Source organism: Amblyomma mixtum, chromosome 1, assembly GCF_055824585.1.
Source record: "Amblyomma mixtum isolate Tamu chromosome 1, ASM5582458v1, whole genome shotgun sequence".
Classification (NCBI taxonomy): Eukaryota; Metazoa; Arthropoda; class Arachnida; order Ixodida; family Ixodidae; genus Amblyomma; species Amblyomma mixtum.
This window is the reverse complement of record NC_143012.1, coordinates 41839222-41863469: the sequence shown is the minus strand read 5'-3', so window position 1 is coordinate 41863469 and position 24248 is coordinate 41839222. Positions and strand designations below refer to the sequence as shown.

At 46.1% G+C, this 24248-nt stretch overlaps 1 protein-coding gene across 4 annotated transcripts in view; it reads right to left on the bottom strand.

Moving 5' to 3' along the window:
• LOC149366121 (kinesin-like protein KIF21A) overlaps window positions 1–24248 on the bottom strand; it is a 60120-nt gene that overhangs the window by 28776 nt on the left and 7096 nt on the right. For all 4 annotated transcript variants that reach the window (XM_089548809.1, XM_089548819.1, XM_089548828.1 and 1 more), the window contains exons 2-15: window positions 13052–13231; window positions 12278–12320; window positions 10713–10895; window positions 10485–10541; window positions 10299–10388; window positions 9143–9271; window positions 8289–8483; window positions 6896–7011; window positions 6521–6716; window positions 5251–5510; window positions 4104–4331; window positions 3897–4003; window positions 2832–3020; window positions 897–1102 (exon numbers count right to left, since the gene is read on the bottom strand). In XM_089548809.1, coding sequence (XP_089404935.1) covers window positions 897–1102; window positions 2832–3020; window positions 3897–4003; window positions 4104–4331; window positions 5251–5510; window positions 6521–6716; window positions 6896–7011; window positions 8289–8483; window positions 9143–9271; window positions 10299–10388; window positions 10485–10541; window positions 10713–10895; window positions 12278–12320; window positions 13052–13197 — 2145 coding nt within the window. In that variant the 5' untranslated portion in view covers window positions 13198–13231. The remainder of the gene's footprint in view (window positions 1–896; window positions 1103–2831; window positions 3021–3896; window positions 4004–4103; window positions 4332–5250; window positions 5511–6520; window positions 6717–6895; window positions 7012–8288; window positions 8484–9142; window positions 9272–10298; window positions 10389–10484; window positions 10542–10712; window positions 10896–12277; window positions 12321–13051; window positions 13232–24248) is intronic.

Sequence of the window (24248 nt, the reverse complement as noted above, 5' to 3'; positions counted from 1 at the left end):
TTTATATCTTTACGCTCTCGTTGGGGTGTTAAATCACTTGCTCATTTTACACGAGCTTCAGCTGATTTCAGTTTCAAAGTCAGCCAGTGCTTCTAGACAATGACCAAATTGTCGTACTACTGTGAAGAGCTGTAAATTCATTTGAAATACTGTTTCCTTCCCACAGAAAGTAACATATATTTGTGCACACAGAAACTGACTTGGCTGACTGTAGCCATGTGACTGTCAAGAAAAAACTTCTTTTGAAGGCTGGTAGTACATGAACAATTACTTGTCCCATCTACGTGATCAAACTTTGGACCCCTAGCTATTGCACCTATGTTCACGTGTGCAGTTGTGATAATGCGTTCCAGCAGCTGCGAATTAATCCCTAGTTAGAAAACCAAGTGCCCTAGGTAAATTTCTAGTAAAATAGTATCTCGCGCTAACAAAAACCCTCATGTGAACTGTCTATCGGTTTAAACTTTCCCTTTCAAATGGAGAGCTCAGGTCTGTTCTGGACTAGGGATTGAACCAGAAACCACTGTCAAGGCCTTTTTATTGAACTACAGACTTCAAAACAAGAACAGCTTTGTACTGAGGCCATACTCTGGTGCACACCAACACCGCTACCCCTTTACTCAAAACGACCAACTATATATATTCCTGGATTTCTCACAATATGATTAATCTACTCTGCCCCACGGCTAGTGTTTGGTCTACTCAAGATGGGGTCAACGACCCATCTTTCGAAGCATTTCACCGCAGAAAAGTAAAGCACCAGACTAGGAGAAAGCTTGTATCCACTGAAAAGCCTATTGGCATCTGGCAGCAATGGGGACTGAACCTACCCTGCCCGTTTCTCAACGTAAAGCTGTGCAAAATGGGGTGAATTCACCAGCCGTGCAAGTGCTCACCTTGTTCTTTTTCATGTCTGCCACCTCCTGCTTGAGCTTGCGGACCTGCCGCTCGTACTCGGCCTGGTTCTTCATGAGCTGCGCATGCTCGCGCTTGGCCGACTGCATTTTCTTCAACTCCCCCTGCAGATGGCTCAGCTTGCGCTCAAAATCGTTCTTGATCTTGCGGACTTTCTCCTCGGAATCTTTCGATGTGCCTGCAGAGCCTGCACAGTGGTACAAAGCAGCTGCGCGTCAGTTCACTGAAGCCATGCACACTTACTTAAGCACAGCAAGTAACATGAGTAGTTGGGCTACTTAGTATTCACTTCCAAACTTCCAAACCTATTTCCCTTTCGTGATCCGGATCTGCGGTCACTACCTGCCCCAAGAAGACGTATTCCCTTATCACTTCCAGTGCCTCGCTGTTGAAGACTGCTGAACGCTGTTGAAGACAACATTACTTTGGTTTTCTGCACATTCATTTTTAGCCCCAACGTGCTACTCTGCCTGTCTAACTCATTGATCATGCTTTGCAGTTCATCTCCTGAGTGACTTAGTGAGGCGATGTCATCAGCGAATTGAAAATTACTTAGGTATCCTCCATTAACTCTTACCCCAAGTTGTGCCCAATCCAGGCCTCTGAATACCTCTTGCAAACAGGCTGTGAATAGCACAGGCAAGATCGTGTTTCCCTGCATAACACCCTCCCTTAAAATCAAGCCCTTTCCTGCCCCTCTCTCCTACCCTTCCCAGCTCACTGCCTTTTCTGCCTATGCTAGCTTAATCTGGTCACCTAGGGTCCCACCAGACTGTGTCATGTCAAGGAGGCCGTGGAGAGTGCTGCGCAGTGCTGCAGCATGGGTGGCATAACATGGGGCTCCAGCCAGAGTGCACACATCGTGGATAACTGGTAACTAAATCAGGTATTTACGCTACCCCCATTGGAAAGCAGATGGCCTAACGAGCACCCATCGAACTGCATCGCGTTGTGAAGGCTACTTCAGGCTGACGTAATGCAGGCTCCCGCTGGAGCTAGCTACATTGAGGATAGCTGATGAATAAGCTGCTCCCTTACGCTGCTCCCATTGGAAAGCAGATGATCTGACAGGCATCAGAAAAAAAATGGACAGACGATTTTGATAGTTGGTAATGCGAAATATGAGCGCAACTCTTCAAATGATTTAACTGCCACCCTTGGCGATCTTTCAGTGCCAAGCACCTTCCTGTTGTCCATTCCTCTGCTCTCGCCATGGCAGGTAGCGTTTTGCTCTAATACTACCCGCCAACACGCCACCTGTAACATGCCTAAAAACTTCACCTGCCAGGTGGCATGTTACGCCAACTATGCCAACACCGATGACTGTGACGCGAAACAGAGGATAGGTTGCCTAAGTTGAGTTGAGTTGAGTTGATTTTAATGGCGCATAAGCAACTAAGGCTATCATGCGCCAAGCTCCGGGTATAGAAAATTCTTTTAAATAGATGTTATAGAAAAGTCTAAATGAACGGCGGTGTAAAGGGCCTAAAAAGTTAATTCGTGGAACCTAGTAAAAATATAAGACAAAATCTTAAAAGAGACTTATGGTAAATGCTTTAAAAAGGGTCGACAACCTCAGCAGCCATCCTTGGCTGTGCAAGGATCTCGAGGTCCCCAACCGACGGAATAGTGACCTCAGCCGTCTTCTCATGACAAGAGGGTGGCTAAGGTGTGGTTCAAAAAAATTCGCTAGTTGTAAAAACTGACCATTATTCAGAGTTTCGAGAGATTGGTTGCCTAAGAGCTGCGCTGTAATATAGGAGGCATAGGTCAGTGCTTGCCTCGCACTTTTTGTTTCCAACCTCCCACGCTGTTCAGATCAAAACATGCACTGCCAGCTAGCGAAAGCCTTCTTGATATCAGTTTTCACGATGGCAGGTCGGAGCAAAAGTTCCAACCCCTGCATCGCAACTCACTCATGTTGGCGAGGATGCGGTCTCGTTCGACCTCCGTCTCGCGGATCTTCTGCTGGAGCTGCATCAGCTTCTCCTCGTAGTGCATGCGCATGGTCTGCAGCCTGCGCTGGCTCTGCTCCAGCTGGTCAATCAGCTTCTGCTTGAACGAGATCTCGGTGGTGAGATTGGCCAGGTCCTTGCCCATGGACTCTGCAAAGACACAACGCGCGACAAGTGAGCAATTAATGGGACCAAAATAAAGTGGGATTGTATTGATCTGAATAAAAGGCTTCCCCTCAGAAGACAGCAAATAAACACCTTATTTTAAAAATTGACTATTATATAACGGTCCATCTTCCACCAAAGGCAGAAAACTAAGCAGCCACTTTGTGTCGCACACACCACTTCAGATTAGTCTGTTGGGATCTCAGACACGTAACTGTCATGGGTCATGCAGTACAAGCCACAGCCAGTGAAATGAAATTGCACAAATAGAACTGGGCAGAACGTGCAGTGATGCTTCTCTATGGAGGCACTGCTTGTAAAAAGACGTGAGAGGCCATGGAATTTCTTTCATTACACTGATAATAAGACAGGATTTCGGGCCAGCCTGAGCTATATGACCATGGATCTGCGGAAAGATGGGACACGTAAAGTAACTAGAGGAGATGTGCTGTCACAAAAAAGTTGTCACACTACATCCAATCCAACATGCTTAGGAATCTCCCATAGTGGAGCAGACTTTTCACACTCTTTTGTTGCTGCACAGCTGTGATCAGCGGACAGGAGTGGATCAAGGAAATCATACCATTGAAAGTGAAATAAACCAAGCAAGGTTAAGTGATGTGCATGATAAAAGCTCAGTCAGTGTAGAAGTAAGTTACCACACCAGTTTAATGTAGCAGTTAAAACCAGCAGTTGTTAGTCAGAATGATGCTGCAACAATCAAAACTAGAGAAACAAAAGAGGTCAACATTACTGTGCTATTTACGAACACCATTGTTAAATGACTACCTTTACGAGACGTCACTTGAAGAGAAATGAACACAGGCTAGGGAATGGCAGCTGAAAGCACTGCACTCTCACCATCTTCTTCCAGCTCTTCAGCTTCTGATTCAGAGCTCTCGTTGTTGCCACTGATCTCTGCCGTGTCCTCATCGGCATCAGACTTCTTTTCGTCATCCTCTTCCTCTCTGAGCAAAACAAAAACAAAGTATACATAAACATAACTGTACACCTGCATCAGCTGGCTAATGTCACTATTCCACACACACTTGCAAGTGTCATACATACTTGCTGGCCTTAGATGACAGGTGCTTGGTCTTGCGCTTGAGGTTCTCCACGTCTCTCTTGGCTTCCGCAAGGACGTCCTCCACGCTGGTCTCCTCGACGTCGCCGCTAATATCGTAGGCCCCACTCACGGCGACCGTTGCACCCGGAGACATTGAGAGGCGGGTCTGGTATCGCTGAAGCTGCTTGCGCTGTTGGGCGCACACTTCTTCAGACTCCATAAGCTTGGTCCTGCACGCAATGACAGCGTTGCAGCCAACTTGTCAACCATAACGTTTTGCAGCGGACAGTTGCATCAAACGACCCTCAGAAATTGCAATAAGGCAGTGCGGAAACAAATAACAAAAACAAGTATCTAGTGTTACAGCTGTGCACCAGGGTCTAAGGATTTAAAATCGCGCAGCACTACTAAGCAGCATAAAAGAAGCAATGATCTCTGTAAAACCCAGTGCTCACATACAGCCTTGGACAAAAGTCTCGAGGCCTCAAAGTTTGCCTTTAAACTCAGAACGTAGATTTACAGTTGCTCCAAACCTTGACCGCAAACCTTAAGTTCCAAACCTCCCCTTCAGACTCGATATTTTTGTCGCGAACATTAGCAGGAACAGAACGATTAAATCATCATAATTATCCTTAAAGTTAGAACCTAATAAAGAACAAAATTCTTCTGATGCCTTGATCATGCTCACTCCCTCATCTGCTTGAGCAAGCTAGCACTTCAAGCATGGTGGCTCTAGCAACAACGCGTTCAACACCCTTCTTTGGGAAGAGTCACATACTGGAGTCTTGACGTTAATTTTAGTATAAACTGGTTTTGTTCGGAGCAACGCTCAACATTCATTCTGGAGGCTTCTTGTAGCAATACTGAGCCAACCAAGAACAAAAGTTTGAAGAACGAAAGAATGAAGAACAAAGGAGCAGGACATCTGCCAATTTCTGTAGGGCTGCGTACAGCTTGTAGGCAGGGCTACCACAACAGGTTTGCTATTGTGCACCGAGGCGGCATTATTGAGATCAGTCACTGAGTGGGCATTTATTGAATAAGTGCTAATGTTCGAGTGAAGAAAACACGACGCACTACCTGACACTGAATTGCAACAGCCACCTTTGATGTTAATGAACGTATATTGCATGTGCGTGCACAGCACACCTGAGCTCTTCAACCTCCTTGAGGTAGCCCTGAATGAGGTTCTTGACGTCGTCCCTGGTGTCCGAGTCCCCGCGACCGACCCACGAGCTGGCTGCCTGCTCAGCGAGCAGCTCGGTGTTTTTGACCGTCAGCCGCTCCACCGTTTCCTGGAGGGCCTTGATGCGCGTGCGGAAGTTGTTGTTCTCCGTCTGGAGCATGGTGTTCTCGTAGAACATGTCGTTCACTTGCTCCGTGCCATCTTCGCCGACCAGACGCTTGCCCTGCGATGGGAGCAACACAGGCCAGGTCGGATGGTTTGGTTCGGTTTATGGGGGTTTAACGTCCCAAAGCGACTCAGGCTATGAGGGATGCCGTAGTGATGGGCTCCGGGGACATTAGTGAGCAAGGCATTCACTCAGCCATGTTGTTAAACAATTGTCTGCGCTTTATTCGAGTACGAGAATAGTGACGGTGGCATATCTGGACTACAGTAAAAAAAAAAAAAATCTTACTTCCTCGCTACTTGCCAAGGACATGGGGACAACTCACTCGCAGTTCATGGAACACAGTGTTACTGCAGGAAATTAATCTTATCGCTGTTTTTGCAAGTAACCTTGAATAGGGATATGCAGCCCAATTCCTAGTTTTATAATTACGAAGTGCACCATTAAATTCTCAAGTACTTCGCCCTGGATGCAACAAACGAATTCCCTCGCCAAAGTCACGTGCCATACAAACTTCTGATAGCGGCTGTATGCGTAGGAAACTTGTAGTCAGCAGTGTGAAGAACTATAAGGAGTTTCCCTTGAAAATTTGTCTGCTATGAAAGTGGACAAGTGAGATGCTCAGGGCTGGATATTCAAGACTGAAAAACGACAGAAGATGTAGCCAAACAACATGGAAACACCCCCATTAAACAATATAGTAGTGTAGCTTGACATCGAAACTCTGGCTGAACCATTAACAAAAGGAAAACTGGTTGTGCTCTCTAAGAAAGGGCAATCTGTAAACTTTCACTGATGACATCGAGTTTTCAGATGGACACCTGGGATTATACTAATGTAGCCAGTATTCAGACTGTATACCGAGCCATATCAGAGGCCACAAGCGAAAGGTGAAAGAAATAAAGAAAAGTTCAAACACCAAGCTGTAATATAAATTTTAAATTTAATTTTCAGGACTGCAGACAAGCACAAGATTGCAAAGGAACACAACACAAACACGAATAACGCAAGGCTTAAGAAAACATCCGTGCCTCATGTAACAAAGAAAATGAAGAGCACATCCTCACCTGTTTGTACTCCATGAGCTCCAACTTCAGCTCCTGGATCTCGTGCCTCAGGGCAGCAATCGTCTGGCTTGACTTGTCCTGGTTTACCGTGATCCGGTTCTTGATGTTCTTGGCTCGGTTGGCATATTTGAGGGTGTTCAGCGTCTCCATGAAATCTCGGTCGCACGGGGAGACGCAGGCGATCATCAGGGTTCGGCTGGAAAGAGAGAACACGCAGCGTCACACGATGCATGCATGCATATCAGAACAACCTGTGCGCCACACGGCTATGGGGAAAAAAAAAAGAAAGCAGTCCAACCAGTGAACTTGGTAACATTTGTTGCAAGCCCAGAGAAATGCCACAAGTTGCCCCACAAGAAAATGTAACGTACAAACCTGTTTCCTCCTAGGGAATCCTGCAGTAGCCTAGTCAGCTTGGAGTCGCGGTATGGTACATGCGACACCCTCCTAGATGCGTCGCCCAGGGCTGAGATAACGTTGCCAAGAGCAAGCTGTGGCGAGAGACAACAAAAGATGGAAATGGAGAGATCCAGCAGTTCAGTGGCGTTTTACTAATTATGCTGTACAGTTAAGCAAAAGAGCTGGACGCAAGTGAAGCTGCAAGTCTTGAGTGCATAAAATAAAACGTCGTGTCTGATAAAGAAAAGATTAAGAAAACTTCAGTGTGCATATGCTTTGGTGCATAACTTGCAAGCACTGGTACTGCATGGGTTCAGAGTGTCTAACTCCTGCCTTAATGCAACTAAGTAATGTGGCAATGCTAAGAGCAATGCATGCTTTAATTATCTATGCACCACAGTCTCGCGACGCTAACGTAGTCTCCTGTAATCAGTGAACCGATCTGAATATTTCTGTATGGAGCATGAATGTGAAGATGATCTCAAATGCATTATGAGCTCTAAATTGGGGACCAGTATATGGTCTGTAATTTAATAATGTGTTATTTACTTCAAATGTGCAATTTCAAGATTACAGATCATAAAAAAAGCTTACAATGAAGACAGGTTAGTTAAAGGAATTTTACATGTGAAAGCAACACTATAAGCTCCAAGGTGCACTAAATGAGGGCTCCATATTATATTTCACCACCTAGGGTTCCTTAACCCTTTATATGGCTGTGAGACACGTGTCCCATTTGTTTCAAGTGCTGGTGAACAAAAAGCAGTGTACCTACGTACCATATTTCCGAGTGGTGAATACTACCAAACTATCAAACAAGCCATTCGTGTTTCTATCTTTGCCTAATAGGCCTCCTTGGTGTTATGTATGCCTTACAAGCGCAGGTGGAAAAAAATAATGGTACTTACAATACTTATAATACTTCTTGATGTAATTTTCAATTCTAAAGCAAGTCGTGTTATACATACAAAAGACTGATGGATATGTACAACATTTGAAGTTTTTATGAGGTAATTAGTGCGACTGTGAGTGCCTTTTCTGTACAAAACCAGTAGTCGAAACAGCTTTGAAGTGACGTTATTCAATTTCTAGAGACATTCCGAGTGCAACTTTGCCATTTGTATGCATCTGAGATATGCATGCAGCTTACAACTTATAAATGGTTAACGCGCGCACGTAAAGTATCAGTTTCTGTGTGTTTTAGCTTCATTGAAACACAGCTGTTGCGGAAAAGATCGAACCTGCGCCCTTAAGCTCACTCAGCAATCAAATGGCCTATACAGCCACCCAGCATGATGCTCTCACAAGTTTGCCCTAAATATATGAAAGCAGCTTAAATAACCAGTCAAATGACCAGAAAAACACTTACGAGGCCACAATTTATGGAGATGCCTTCCTTGGCCCTGTCCCCAGTGGCGCCCGTGCGTTTTAGCCTCTCCGATCCGGCCAGGTCAACAAAGTGAAACTTGGCAGTGAGTGTTTCAAATTCACTCATGGACGATCCCCCTTCTTCACCGTTGACCTCGGTGATGGCGTTGTCCTCGTCGCCATCAACTCCATCCAACTGGACGAGACAAGGCATTGCAGGAATGACTCGCATTAGCCCAGACAGGCAACAGCAAAGAAAAGCACCCGATGAGGCATGCCAATACATATACAGACAAAGCTGATTACTTAGAGATGGTATACATTCTTAGAGATGCTTTTTGGTAGTTGCCTTTTCTCAGGCATGAAATCTTGATTTAAATACGTAGCACATTAGGTTAGGTTAGGTTCCCAGTCAAAAAAAACCATTGGAACCAATTGGATTTCCAACTGGTTCCAAATGGTTCCAATTGGAATGGTGTTCCAAATGGATGGGCCAATTGGACTGTCCAATTGGACCGTCCAATTGGACCATTTGGGTTTCCAATTGGTGGGCCCAATTGGTCTTACCCATTACATCCAATTGGACCGCCCAACTGCACCCAATTTTTGCAATGAATGTTTGCATTTTTGACAAACAAGGTAGAACCAATATGGTTCCTATAATAAGAGCTATCAGCAGCTTAACCTACTAAATTGTACTCATCATCTGCACCACCACTGCAGCTGAAATTAAATTAAATAACTAAATGGTTTTTTTTGACTGGGTTAAAGGTGGGTAGTCATCCAAGATAAGGTAGCAATAGAGGCATGTACCGCATCTTTGCAGCCGAACAGGTTGAGAGAGCGCACACTCACATTTAGCTGGACAACCCGTTGCTGCTTGATGTGCAGGGTGAAGATTGCGTGTGACCTGGACGACTGCACATTCATTTGGGTGCTGGCCGTTGTTCGTGACAGGGCTCCAGATTCAAGGCACTTCATGACCTGCACACAACCCCCGTGCACAAGTTCAAACTTGAAGGGAGCAGGGATTCTGGTTTGGATTAACAGAAGTGCACCTCATTGTGAGCCAGGGCTAAACGTGATTTGTTTTGCGGATATCTATGCGTATATATAATATTTTGAAATTATTTCTCTAATGAAATGTAGCTGAAAGCTTGAACGCAACATAAGATATGGGTGAAAGGCACTAGTATTTTTCTCAACACGTAGCCTCGAACAAACTGACTGTGCGGGTGCAAAAGAAAGTTAATGCACTGACTTCCCCATTAGAGTAGACCTCAAGGGACTGGAACAAAGGCATATAATAGAAAAAAAACTGACGAAAATAGCTCCACACACCAGCAATTGGTGAAAAAACAGGCGACGGTCGTCCGCTTCTGACCGAAAACTGCGCGGCAGTAACTATTTTTTGCAATTCTGTCATGCTGTACTGGATGTCCACAATTCCACATATCAAAGCAGAATGGCTGAAAGATAGCTGGGCCTTCTGCGGCCTCCTTCACAAGAGCAACATTGTAGCACTGGAGCTGCCAGAAAAGTGGCAGTGTTCATGTAAGGAGGCTTCAACAGAAAAACAACAAGCAGCTTGTGATGAGCGTGCATTTTCGGCACACGGGACCATGTGGATGGAAGTGAGAAGAACGCATGCCTGTGCCAGAGTAATGAGGCGCCTTCTTAAAAAAAGAAAAAGGCTCACTAGGGATTCTGTTAGCTGGAGCTGAAGCTGAATCAAGTCACAGATTTTGGTTTTGGTGGAAATGTGTTTGGAAGAGCTTCAAGCAATGTATCACAGAAACTGCAAAGCTTTCAATCGTGATTATAAATGATTACGATCACTTCGTTTAGCAGAAATCCATTTTATCTCAAGTACATTTTAGAACAGCAGACTAACTACTGAAGCAACATGTTCACCTTAAATCGCTGTAAACCATGCTCGCTGTCAGCTCAGTGTTTACTTGGCCACATAAACCTGCGACAGCCAGAAGAGGCAGAAAAGCAAATAGCCCACCTGATCTACATTCTGTACAGCCTTTGCCGCCACGCCAACAGTGTAGATCTCGCCCTTCGCATCTTCGTGGATTTTCACGGACCTTCTTCCCTGAGTTCCAAACAAAAAAGGATAGATTTATATACATTGTGCTGAGATTAACGTGGTCAAATTTTAAACATCCCTCTACACTCCTGCACAACTTACCGGTTCATGTACGTCTTTCCCAGAGCTCAGGAGGTCAAAAATTTCCTCGTTATACAGCTGCAAGAACAAAACAAGTTGCTCAGATGTTCAGACAGCATCCTTCTGTCTATGTGTTAGCCATTTTCAATAAACAAGCCAAAATTCTTGAAAATTAATGTAGTGACAGCAAGGCTGATGGCGGATGACTAGAGCACCACGGCGCACTCATGACCAGAAGAAACCACACACCTCCATAAACTGTACGTTGACCTTGAAATCTGGCGGCGGCTTCCCCTGGTCTCGCGCTTCCTGCTGCCGACTGGCGATACCCTGGAAGAGGTGCTCCACTGCCCGCGGAATGATCCCCTGCTCGTGGGCGTTCACGTGGAGGTCGTAGCCAGTGCCCATCGTGTACGTCTTGCCTGAGCCAGTCTGCAAGTGGAAGACCCAGACGACAGTGTACGTTGTAAAAACAGGAGCTACAGAGCAAGGTAGCTGCCTCTTCCGCATATCCACCTCAACGGTTCTACTTGAATTAAGCGAAAATTAATGTGCCCACACAGAGACCATACAGACCCAGTGTTCAAGCAACCTCTTCAAGGAAGATGACAGTTGCAACTTAGGCATTCATCTGTTATACATAAGCAGTTAAAGCTGCCCTGAAGTGATTGACAGTTCAGATCTACTCGTGGTATGCTTCTCATCAACTCCTTTTTAACTCACACCATGTGCTCACACCATGTGAAGCCCATTAACAAAGCGCACTAACGTGCTCCTATCTTTTTATTGTTATGTTCATACATATTTTAAATTTTATGTTACAAAACTGCAATTACTGCGCAGCTTCTGCACTGGCTTTAATACACACGAATGTCAAGATAACCAGTAATGCATGATGCCAACAGCTTTGCCTTGTTGGCAATGCATTTTTGTCGTCAGGCGGATGGGACCATGGGTACAAATCAGGAACAGAGGACACAGGAGTCATATCCATTGTCTCTACTGAGCTTTTCACAGCATAAGATGAATTTTCTTAGCATCAGCAACTGATTGCAGTTGCTCCGATGGTGTTGTGCACATTTGCACTTTGGTGTGCATCTGTCAAGTGTAAGCTGCAGACCTGTGACAAAGGGAGTTACAACAGCTGTCAAGTATGGCAGTAGGTTCTGGTATGGTATATTGTTAAAGCTAGGAGATAAGATAACCATTCTTCAGATTAGAAAGTAAAAGTGAAGTGGGAGAGAAGGCAGCATGCTACAACAAGCTAAGACCGCATTGGCAAGTGCTTAAATGCAGGCATAGGCCCAGGCTGGTGGACTACTTTGTGAACCTTTCGTTTCTTGGGAGCATTAAAAGGAAAGAAAATTCAGCCCTTTCGTAAAATCTATGTCTCCCTTTTCATAAGAGCTTACAGTAAAAGAAGATATCTGCCACTGTTGCTCTTTGTAAGGAACTGCACATGATATGCAGTGGTTACGCATTCGGCTCCCGTCCATCAGCAGAATGTTTTTTTACTTCCCTTGAAGCTTTTATATCTGAATCTGATTACTCAATTACTTTCCCTCACTAACATACTTCCCCCACTCCAAGCTTTCTCCGGTTTTAAAGGTTTGGCATGCTCCATGTCTGCCCTGATAAATTACTCAATGCCGTTGTTACAGTTCTCTCTTTAACGTCAAGGTTCCCAACTCTCCTGGACACTCGTTCTGCCTTTTGCACAAACACATTGGGAGTTCCATTACTCAGCCTATCTCAAAAAGGGAGATCACAGGCCTTAGTAACAACATCAGGAGATATGACATCAAACTGGTTACCTGGCCGTAGGCAAGGACTGTGGCGTTGTACCCTTCGAAACACCTGGAAGAGATACAAGAACAAAAATGCCATCAGATGATTGCCATTCACGTGATGCGACACGAGGAGGTACATGTGCCTGCCCCAGAATAAAAATGCGCAATTTTTTGTAATGTGTATGCATTGTAAAGACCATGTGGCCTTTTTACAACAGTGACATATATACATGTCTGGAAAATGCACTGCATTTTTGTTTAACAAGCAGAAAATCTTGACATATCAAAATACTACATTCATAAAGAAGAACAATTCCGATTTTGGCAACAAGTGATGAGGAAATATTCATTACAAAGGCAACAGTAAGGTGCTGTGTACTCTGTATACTACTGGGGTTCTCAATCTTTCTGAGCTCTGGCAACCCAAAGTTGAGGAGCTCGAACGTGTCTTGGCTTCTGTACTTTCGTGCCCGATACGCAAGCAAAGAAGAGCACGCAGACAACAGCTCTTAAAAAATTCCAATTAAATTTATGATTAATGTATGTACCTTGCAAAGTATTCACATTACGCCTGGTTACAATTTAGAGTAAGTGCGGGAAAGGCTGGGTTTAAGGCATGCGTGAATTTAAGTGCTCAGGAAACCCAAGGAGCAATGCCCAAAGAGCTCAAGGCTTCAGCGGACCCGTTTGCAGCCTTGGATTATTTTGTCTCGCACGAAAGAAATGGTGACAAGCCATTCCTGATAAAAAGCAGTGGTTGAGACTGCCATTACTTGAAAGTGCCATAAAGAGTCTCACCCCTCAATAAGTGGGCGCACACACGTGTTGTAGATGGTGTCTTGTTCAGAGGAGCAATCGAAGACGTGGTCGAAGGTGAACGCCTTCTCCTTGCCGACCCATATCTGGGGCTCACCGGGGGCAACACTGGTGCAGGCATGGCACATGTCTATCACCTCCCGGGGTATCAAGGGCCGCACCCTGGGAGCATAAAGCAAGGAGGAAAGAGCTCGTCAAGCAGCGCCCTCGGATCAATGTGGAGGCAAGTAGCAAGAGAAGTTTGCTTCACGCAAAGACAAACCTAACGACAGCATTATTCACATTACAGCAATAACGAACGAAACAAACATGTAAGCAGGATGAGAAATTTTAGCAGAGAAAAATTTTGACCAATGAACTTAAAATGAAATTGAGGTCAACTCCATCCAAATTCCGTTCTCTGCAAAAATCATTTCTATGGCTCTTTTTGGCTATGCCAATATCTCTCCGGCAACAAAAGAGGAATTCAGAATGTCAATATCTGTCCGGCAACAAAAGAGGAATTTATAATGGCAAAATCTGTCCGGCAACAAAAGAGGAATTTATAATGGCAAAACCTGTCCGGCAAAAAAGAGGAATTTATAATGGCAAAACCTGTCCGGCAACAAAAGAGGAATTTATAATGGCAAAACCTGTCCGACAACAAAAGAGGAATTTATAATGGCAAAACCTGTCCGGCAACAAAAGAATTTATAATGGCAAAATCTGTCCGGCAACAAAAGAATTTATAATGGCAAAATCTGTCCGGCAACAAAAGAGGAATTTATAATGGCAAAATCTGTCCGGCAACAAAATAGGAATTTATAATGGCAAAACCTGTCCGGCAACAAAAGAGGAATTTATAATGGCAAAACCTGTCCGGCAACAAAAGAGGAATTTATAATGCAAATATCTGTCCAGCAACAAAAGAGGAATTTAAAACGCAAATATCTGGCCAGCAACAAAAGAGGAATTTATAATGCAAATATCTGTCCAGCAACAAAAGAGGAATTTATAACGCAAATATCTGTCTGGCAACAAAAGAGGAATTTATAACGCAAACATCTGTCTGGCAACAAAAGAGGAATTTATAATGCAAATATCTGTCTGGCAACAAAAGAGGAATTTATAATGCAAATATCTGTCTGGCAACAAAAGAGGAATTTATAATGCAAATATCTGTCTGGCAACAAAAGAGGAATTTATAATGCAAATGTCTGTCTGGCAACAAAAAAGGAATTTATAACGCAAATATCTATCCAGCAACAAAAGAGGAATGTATAATGGCAAAATCTGTCTGGCAACAAAAGAGGAATTTATAATGTCAATATCTGTCTGGCAACAAAAAAGGAATTTATAATGTCAATATCTGTCCAGCAACAAAAGAAGAATTTATAGCAAAGAAAATTGCATTTAAATGTTTTCCTGCAACTGCATTCAAACTTGAAATGTCAACACAGAAAACCACTTTGTGACACCAACTGGATGTAGACAGTGATGCAGCCCAGCCTCAGGAATCTATGCAGTAGAAGCTTTACTAAAGTCACTGCAGTCTGCCTGCAACAACAGCAGGCAGGAGCAGTACCATTATTTAATTTTCCAACGTTTCCTAGCATGTAAAAGCTCAAATAACAGTGAAACAAGCCTCTTCGTAAACAGTACACAGTAGTCTATCAACACAGGACGGCTTGAAATTCAGTAAAAAAAGAGAACTGCGCGGCAATGACCACTTTTCAATGTTCAGTCATGCTGTACTGCATGCCCACTGTCGAGAATATTTCAAAATTTCAACTATTTCAAAATTGCAATAGCCTTCCTCGACCTCCTTCACAGGTGCGACGCGGTAACGATGGAGCCTCCTCACAAGCGGCGGAATTAGTGTAAGGAGGCTTCACCACACAAACTACGAGCAGCTCGTAATGAGCGTGCATTTTCGGGGCACAGGACCACGCGGACAAAAGCGAGGAGACCGTACATTTGCGACGGAACGGTGAGACGCTTTCTAAAAAAAAAAAAAAAAGATTACTGACGTGTTGGCTCACTGATGCGCGGCCCAAAGCAGATATCGCCGCGGGCTGATACCGAAGCTCAGAAAACGAAACTATGCGGCGACCTCCGATAACTTGGAGTGCCGGTCGGAGCTCGAGCGTCCGAGTTTTGCGGCACCACGTGACCTCGACCGCTGCTCTTTTGCGCGTCAAGAACGTTGGAGCACGGAAAAAGACGAAGATTGGTTTGGTTTGGTTTTATGGGGTTTAACGTCCCAAAGCGCCTCAGGCTATGAGAGACGCCGTAGTGGAGGGCTCCGGAAATTTCGACCACTTGGGGTTCTTTACCGTGCACTGACATCGCACAGTACACGGGCCTCTAGAATTTCTCCTCCAAACAAATTCTAGCCGCCGCGGCCGGGATCGAACCCGCGTCTTTCGGGTAGTGGAGGGCTCCGGAAATTTCGACCACCTGGGGTTCTTTAACGTGCACTGACATCGCACAGTACACGGGCCTCTAGAATTTCTCCTCCAAAGAAATTCTAGCCGCCGCGGCCGGGATCGAACCCGCGTCTTTCGGGTCAGCAGCCGAGCACCATAACCACTGAGCCACAGCGGCGGCTTGAAAAAGAGGAAGAGCGCGGTTTAAGTGCGGTTTTAAAATGCGTCGAAAAGGACCGCAGCGGTGGCAAGTGATTGAGCATCCGCCTAGCATGCGGGATGTGCAGAGTTCGATCCCCAGTGCCGCCGGGTACCCACCGGTGATACAATGGGTACAAGCTTTCCCCTGGCCTGGTGCTCGGCTTAATCACGCAGGGTGAAATGCTTGGGAAATGGTTCTTTGACCCCACCTTGAGAAAAACGAAAACAACCTTGTGCCACGGCGCTATTTCGCCGCAGATACCCTTGCGCCATAGAAATTCACTATCATCACCAAAATGCATCGAAAATGCACCCGGCCAACCAAAGGCCGCCGCGGTGGCTCAGTGGTTATGGTGCTCGGTTGCTGGGCCGAAAGACGCGGGTTCGATCCCGGCCGCGGCGGTTGAACTTCGATGGAGGCGAAATTCTAGAGGCCCGTGTACTGTGCGATGTCAGTGCACGTTAAAGAACCCCAGGTGGTCGAAATTTCCGGAGCCCTTCACTACGGCGTCCCTCATAGCCTGAGTCGCTTTGGGACGTTAAACCCCATAAACCAAACCAACCAAAATTTTGGAATTTGCTTGGATTAACCGGAAATGTGAATTATCCGAGTTTTAACTGTCGCGAGTCCTCTGTATGTGTCCAGAAAACATTGTAAAACACGTGCAGATATATCAAATGCACTGCCAGTTTTAGGTAGACATTTAAAAGAAGCAGCAGTCTGGGATCCTGCAATCCTGCTAAGGCATAGAGAGGTAGGCACACTGAACGTTCAGCAGACTCCGTGAAGCCAAGTTTCCCACTTGTTTAACCAATCGGGAAAGCATGAAATGCGCGCGGCTTGCGGCATCGGATATACATATATCTGTCCAGCGAAGACATATGTCATGTCTGCAGAAAATATTACATCAGGCGGGACCAAATCTGGAGGACAGGGAAGGTAAAGAACAAATTCGGGGCTTAATTTTGTGCAAATTGTGGTACGTGGCCAACTCGTGGGATCGCGTTCTGTTTTAATCAAAAAGCATCCCTGTTCCAGTATGTGCCCTTTATCTTGACCTCTTCCTTTGTGCAGTCAAACATTATTTTATAACTTGCTCAGTTTTGTATTCCAGTAAAAGAATTGCTTGGCAGTCCTTACTTCCAAGCGTTCCTCCTAAAAAAAAAAAAAAAATCGGAAACAGTGCTCATCACGTTCCCAACAAATAAAAGTATTTTTCTTCCTTTCACTTTCAAAATATCTCCAATAATGACGATCATGGTTTGACTAATGCACTATCGGTTGACAGACGGGCGCACATATCATATGCATATATATCTTTTCATGTGCTAGTGTTCGTGAGGGATTGTCTGTACTCTTTCAGCCGAGGTGCTTTTGGTACCTTGCTTGCAGACCTTCATTAGGTGGTCTTTCACAATGAATTGTCAATGCTCTGCCTAATGTGTGAAGTGGTGACTTTAACTAGGAATAATTACGTCCGTACCACACATGTTGCGTGACCATCCGTGAACATTTAATTTTGAGCACTCAAAAGTAAATTGCAGCACCACGTCACGCAAATTTACCAAACTTGCGCAGCATCTCACATGCAAGCGAAAACCTGCAAACTCCTAAGTAAATGCTTAGCAAGGACAATATGTGACAGCGCTATGGAGAAACCCTGCGGAACTCAACATGGACCATTCAGAATCCGCCTTGGAGCCTCTTCCATTCTCGTTCATTTCTTTTTTTGCCTTTTCTTTTCTTTTTCCTTTTTTTTGCCCTCGTTAATTGGTCCACAGCTGTGACGTCACATCGCCATCGACCAATGGGAATTTCTCACACCCCAGGGGTTGCCGCCGAACATGCGCTCTAAGCTATCGCGTCAGAGCACACGTGAACTCAGAGCACACGTGAACTCAGAGCACACGTGAACTCAGAGCACTCAAACTCCCGCCGCACCCATCCTTATCGATCCGTGACGCTCGCATTCTTCGCCGAATACAGTTTAATCTCCTACGCACACCAGCCAAACTTTATATGTACCGGTACACTTCCACACCTCAGTGCCCAAACTGTCCACACACATATGCAGACATAGAACACTGCCTTACACAGTGCCACGCAGCCTTCCAGTCCCCCGCCTATCCTTTCCCCCCACCCCCACCGTGGCCCATCTGGCTTGCCTCCCGGGGCCTGAACCTGCAACGCGCCCTCGTCACCTTGGCCCAAGACCTACTGAACGCTTAACAGAAAGGCTGTTTTAATAAAAGTGTCACATCACCACCATAACCTCAGTACCGAATTTGAACAGTACTGACGGGGATCAATTGTCCAGAAGGAGCCTAACTGGAATATTAAAGGCACTTTTTCGCTAATACACAGGAAGCAATTGCTGGTACCGCACTAATCAGCCGTTATCTTTCATACTACTCGCGAGTCTACATATGCATCCCCAATTCCTACATGCCGCATAAGCAGCATAACCAACCCAGCCCACGATTTCTTCGAACCACTTCTGATCCCTTCATCTGTCAAGGACTTCTAGAACAGCTGCTAGAAGTGGAAGTCAAACCAAAGACGTCCAGCTCTCAACCCAGCCTACCGCCTTGAACTGCGTACCCTGCAAACCGGCCAGGAAGGAAGAGGAAGTCATTGAGCAAACAAGCCCCACGCCGCAGGTGTATGGGATTACCAAAGGTCCGCCTCCGCTTAAAGCAAGCTCAATCGGCGATGGAAGAAAAAAAACAGGGTCGAGAAGAAGCCAAGGCGGACTGCATGCGGCAAAGCAGCGGGCACCAAACGTGTTTGACCCGTCGTACGAAGGCTCGCGAGGAGCTTCAGAGAACTGGTACAGACGCACGCACATCGAGAGCGTGCGTGTCCCATCACGATCTTAGGTTTCGCGCGCGGCCCCGCACGGACGCTTCGTAATTAAGGAGCGAAAAATGGACAAAACTGCAAACGAGCTCACGCGCGAGCGCTCGATTCCCGCACCGCGTGCGATCATGATGCGCACGATTAGCCACGCCCGACGCACGTCTCGAATGTATACATTATGGCGACTCGAAAGCTGTGCAGCGAAATATCGCCGAGGATGACCGAGAGGGGCCTGCCGCCGTGAAAGGCAAGCGATATGCGTGCAAAACACTCGAAAAAATAATTCAAGGGGGCACTTTGTTGACCTAAAGTGCGGAGAGGCGAAAGCCTTTAGCGCGGTGTTGCTGCTTCTGTGACCGATGTGTGGTTAAGATGTTAATTAAGTGCACAACGGTTTGTGAATCTTAAATGCTGGAGACACTGGAGGGCGTTTGGGAGCCATCCGTCTGATTCCACGCCTTTCTGCAAACACTCCAGCGTCCTAGACAAGGAGAACTACATAAGCGTTGGCAGGAAGTAGCGTAGCCATTAGCACGCTCGGGTGCGGAACGGAAGGATGGTGGTTCGAATCCCATCGTGTACAAATAGTTTTTTTTCTGGTCTGACTAGAAAAAGCGTGACACCTCTGCCGACAGCCATCTATCGACAACGATGAGGCATTAAAGGCTTTCAAGTTAAAAATCAAGTACAAAACTAACACGTGTCAGAAGTGAACCGTTGTAATTCGTACACTCGAAACACGAAGGGAGTAAAACAAAAAGGAGTAAGCTGTATTATAGCGCACTCCCTGTAATGGTCTGGGCATGCTGTCCAATCCCTGTGGTAGATTTCAGTCATTAAAAATACGGAACACTTACGGTTGGCAACGGAAACGAACTCCCTCTTCAGAACATGCGAAGTTCAGTAGCATTCGCAAAGATTTGATGGTTGGTTGGTTGATTTATGGGGTTTAACGTCCCAAAGCGACTAAGGCTATGAGAGACGCCGTAGCGAAGGGGTCCGGAAATTTCGACCACCTGGGGTTCTTTAACGTGCACTGACATCGCAGATTTGAACCGAGGTTTTAATCTCCTCTATGTGTTAACCTCAGGACTTGCGATGCCGAGTTTGAAAGCCTCTTCCCATTGCTAACTGCATCAAGTTACTATGCTCTGCAGTGGGAATACAGAACTTTTGCCTAGAGTAAGCATTCCGCATATGTTTAAGTGATCGAAATCTACTCCGAAACTTACCCCGCCCTTGAAAGGAAGTGCGCTAGAGAAGAACTTACTCCCTTTTTACGCCCATACAGGCTTATTCATGTTTAGAGTGTAGGACATGAGTTTACTCTGGCTGAGACGATGCGATCTGTTAATGGCGCCGTAACAGTAACAGGTACATCTATGCCGAGCAGAACAGGTGCACTATACACCGCCGCCCATTATGTCAACGCGACCCGCAGCAAAATTTATTTTGCTGGACTATTCTGGCAATAAATTCAAATAAAGCTTGCACACTAAAAGTAAACTTGCTGAAGAGAGCTACTGCTGGGGCTAGCTGGAAATACATTCAATACAATACAATACATTACGATACAGTAATACAATACATTCTTGGAGGCATAGGTGAGCGTATTTTGACAGCGCTCACCAGTACCTTCAAGAATTGCTGAAGAAAATATGCAGGAAAATTGTCGGCATCATGTACGCTGATCCGCTATGAAGAAAAGTTCGCTTCGTACTATATCCAAATACACAGCAAACAGCGGTAACAGAAGCTATAGCGTTGCGTTTTGCCGAAAGAAAGATACCGTGTGCGGAGCAAAATCAGATCATCAGCCCGGTTAACGGGCCAGGCGGCCCTTCTACTCCCCTTCCAGAAGCGGCGCTTCCTAACTCCCCTTTTGAAAGCGGCATTTTTTACTCCCTCTCCGGAAGCGGCTCTTTTTACTCCCTCTTCCCTGATTGCAGGGTCACTCTATGACACACACTGCAGAATATGAAGCGCAACAAAACAGCAGCACGTATAAGAACGACGGGACATGCGCTTCCCGTCGTTTTGTTACGCTTAATCTTCTATACAAATCCATCAACTTGTCCCCAAACGTGTTTTACTGCGCACGCCAGACCGTGTTGCTACGCGAATATTAACAACCCCGCGATCGCGATAGATCGCCGAATGAAAAGCAAACTCGATCCGTTCATTCCGCTCCAAGGTTTCAATCTCAATCCCCCCGGCGAGCCGCCGTGCTTGGATTCCTAAAAGACTCCGCTCGAGCACACGTCGACACGCGTCGCCGCTGGAGACCGCATGTAACGACGAAAAAAAAGTGAAATTTTACCTTTACAGTGTGCCAAAGAGCGAATGCCGAGTTTTACGGCGGAACGCACATGAATTGCAGAAATTATACACGAGGGGAAACGTGACGTACATACACAAGCTATACCCAGCGCAGCCAGCGCCATCAGCATTCAACCGAGTCCTTCCCCACCGACTGCGTAACACACCGGACCGGCCTGTATATGTAGCCCGCCGAAAGAGGATGTTACTTCAGAGCAGAGCCCGTGCCCTCGTGCTCCTATACTTTATTTTTATCCTTGCATACAACATTTCGCGCTCGTATACCAATGATGCGGGTCTCGCGATATGCACCGCGCTTGGCTTATGCGTTCCCACGAACGAAACGGAAACGGGAAGCGGGTATACAGCGAGAATGTTGATACAGTGACGAGCATGCAGCGCGGCTCACAGCCTATATAGAGCATGCATTTATACAGCGATTCGTTAATTTTTTTCACACGCACTCTAATAAAAGGATTAGCTGCAGTTGCAGCCTGTAGAGTGATAAGGTATGTACAGTCAGTTGCAAAGTCTACCACAGGACGCCGTGCATCACATCAACGCCATCCATTTTAAGAACGCCATCAAGACCATTATTGTATAACTGTCATGCCCATCCCTCATGTAATGCCCCATACCAGGGGCCTTTGAGGTATCAAATAAAAAAAAAAGTTAAAGGGAACATTAATGCGAAATTCACGTCTTTTAAAGCGGAAAAGTGCCACAAGACCCTTCGTCAACGACAAAGCTACCTAAGAACTAACAAACACTTACTTGCATGCACAGCAACAGATTGCTTCGCGTTATTGAAGTTTCCATTTTATGTTGAAGTTTACTGCACAGTCCGCAGCAAGAGTAAGAGGCAGCTTTCCATTTCAAAATGCACTTGCGTCCCAACTAAGCACTTTTTTGCTGTTTCGGCGGAACTTCAATATTTGAACACAAACATTGGTGTAGACCGCTCATGGAGGAAGTTCTTTCCTTCCTCCATGAGACCGCTAAAAGGCTGCAAAACGAGTTTGGCTGAGGCAGCGCGAGCATTACAGTCAGAAGAGAAGCTGACACTGACACCTCGTCGAGAGAAGGGATGTAATGAGAAATAAATTTTGGACACCCAGGACGAACTGGAGTTGGCTTCAATCGATAGATTAGGGCTTACAAACGACAAAGATGTTACTGTCTTTCAAAACGGAGCTTTTATACAAAAGTCGGAACACAAACGTTCAGTGCCATTGGTGGTCAAGGGGTCGCGGTCATCACTTTTTATTTATTTATTTGCTACAGAGTCCTGCAGCGCCCGAAGGCATTTTTGCAGGGAACGTCATGAGTGATCACTGACGTCGTGAGTTTAAATCAAGTGGAAAAAAAAAGTTCAATCTTGGAATCAAATCTCAGCAATAAACGCGCATTTTGCTTTCAAACAAACAAACAAACAAACAAACAAACCAAGTCGCATCCGTTACCTGTCCATCAAGATTCCACCAAGAGTTAACGCAGCTGATGTTAGATTAAACCAAATCTCATGTTATACCTGTAGCCCCACCCTTTATGTAATACCCCTGAATAGGGGTCTTTAAGGAAATAAACTGAACTGAACTGAACGTCAGCATAACCAAGACTAGACAACGATTTTTTTTTGTTTACTGAGAATAAAGGTCACACCGGATCACACTGCCGATTAGTGATGCGGGAGTATACCACTGCTGAACCTGGTGTCACGCGAAGTCCCTGAAATAACGCTAAAAAATTCAGGGCGAACTTTGGCTATCTAAAGTGCTGCAAGGCGAAAGCCTTTCCTGGCGCACTGTTTGGCATTGACTGCGAGACTGTTTGAGCTGTACTAGTGCTTTATTTGACTACTGCTTTATTATTTGACGACTGCTTTATTTGACACTTTGACTACACATTACAACCACACACTCTGACTGCCGACTTTGACTACTTTAGCACGACTCCCACGCTGCTTCGATGAGTTCGGTTGTATACATGGCTCTGTTCGCAGTAATGAGGTATGTAATGTGGTCACCCGCGGACGCCTCACGCCCCCTGTCGGAGCGGACGACAACTATTTCATTAGTTGTCGTCTGCTCCAAAAGGGGGCGTCAGGCATCCGTGGGTGACCTCATTACTGCGAATCAGCGCACTCTGAAGTCATAACCATTTCGACCAACCGAAAAGCGTGACACCTCTGCTGACAACCTTCTGTCGACAACGATGAGGCATTAAAGGCTTTCGCCTTAAAACAGACTGCGTCGCCCATAGTCGCTGCCAGCTTCAAGCGACGTACGGCGCTCCGTACCGCAACAACGGGACGCGGCGGCGGAGCGCCAAGTACGAGGAAAAGGCGGCCAGGCTGGCTTCGCGATGCAAAACAAACACGCATAATATCGGGCAGGAAGATGCAGACACACTGTGGGGTTCCACGTATAATGCGCAACAGGCTCGGTGCGACCAGGGTCGCTGCGAGAGGCAAGTTGGGAGAGAGTGAGACGGGAAGAGACAAGCCGAGAGCGCGAAAACGAAACCAACAAAATGCAAGTCACTTCCTCCAATCGCTCCGCGTTGCCAGTCGGAGAAGCCGCGCCGCACCAACGCACCGCACCACACACACCGCGGTACTACCATACATTCGCCTAAAGGAAGAACGGGGGGGGGGGGGGGGGGGGGTAAAGCCGTCAGACCGGACGTGCGGGCAGCTGAATGAGCGGAAAGGGGCTTTAAGCGGAGTAGGGGGGAAGCCTTCGTAAAGCTCTGTTATGAAGTGGTGCGCGGCGGCGCGAACGAGAGGGGGATAGAGGGAAAGGGTAATAACACCAACCGCGGCTGGGAGGGAGACCCTCGCGCGCACTTTGCGCGAAGTCAACGCGCCAGTCTAGCGTCGGAGACGAAACAAAACCGAAACCGCGACGCAGAGAGTAACCGCCCAGCGGGACGAAGCTCGACGGCGACAAAAACAAAACAACAAAAAAAAGAAACCGCAACCACGACCACGGCGCGAGTGAGAGCGAGGAACTCTACATTCCCACCACCATCATGTCTCGTTCCGTTTAATTCTCCCTCCATCGTTATTTTTTTATTATTGTTCCAGTTTTCTTTTTTTTTATTTCATCAAGGAGCAGACTCAAGAGCACGAGAAAAGATTCAGGGAAGAGTACCATCACAGGGCGGGGGAGGTATACAAGACATGCTATGCAGGCTCTAAGAGGGCGGGGTTTTCTTTAGCGCTCAATAAGAGGGGGGCGGCGGGCGGAGGGGGGGAGAGAAGACACCTGCCTAAATAAGTCCCTCGTTTAACGCTGCAAAGCTTTCACTTTATCTCCCGCATTCTTCGCAAAAAAAGAAAACGAAAGACAAAGAAAACAAAACCGAATTTCACCGATGGGATCTCGAC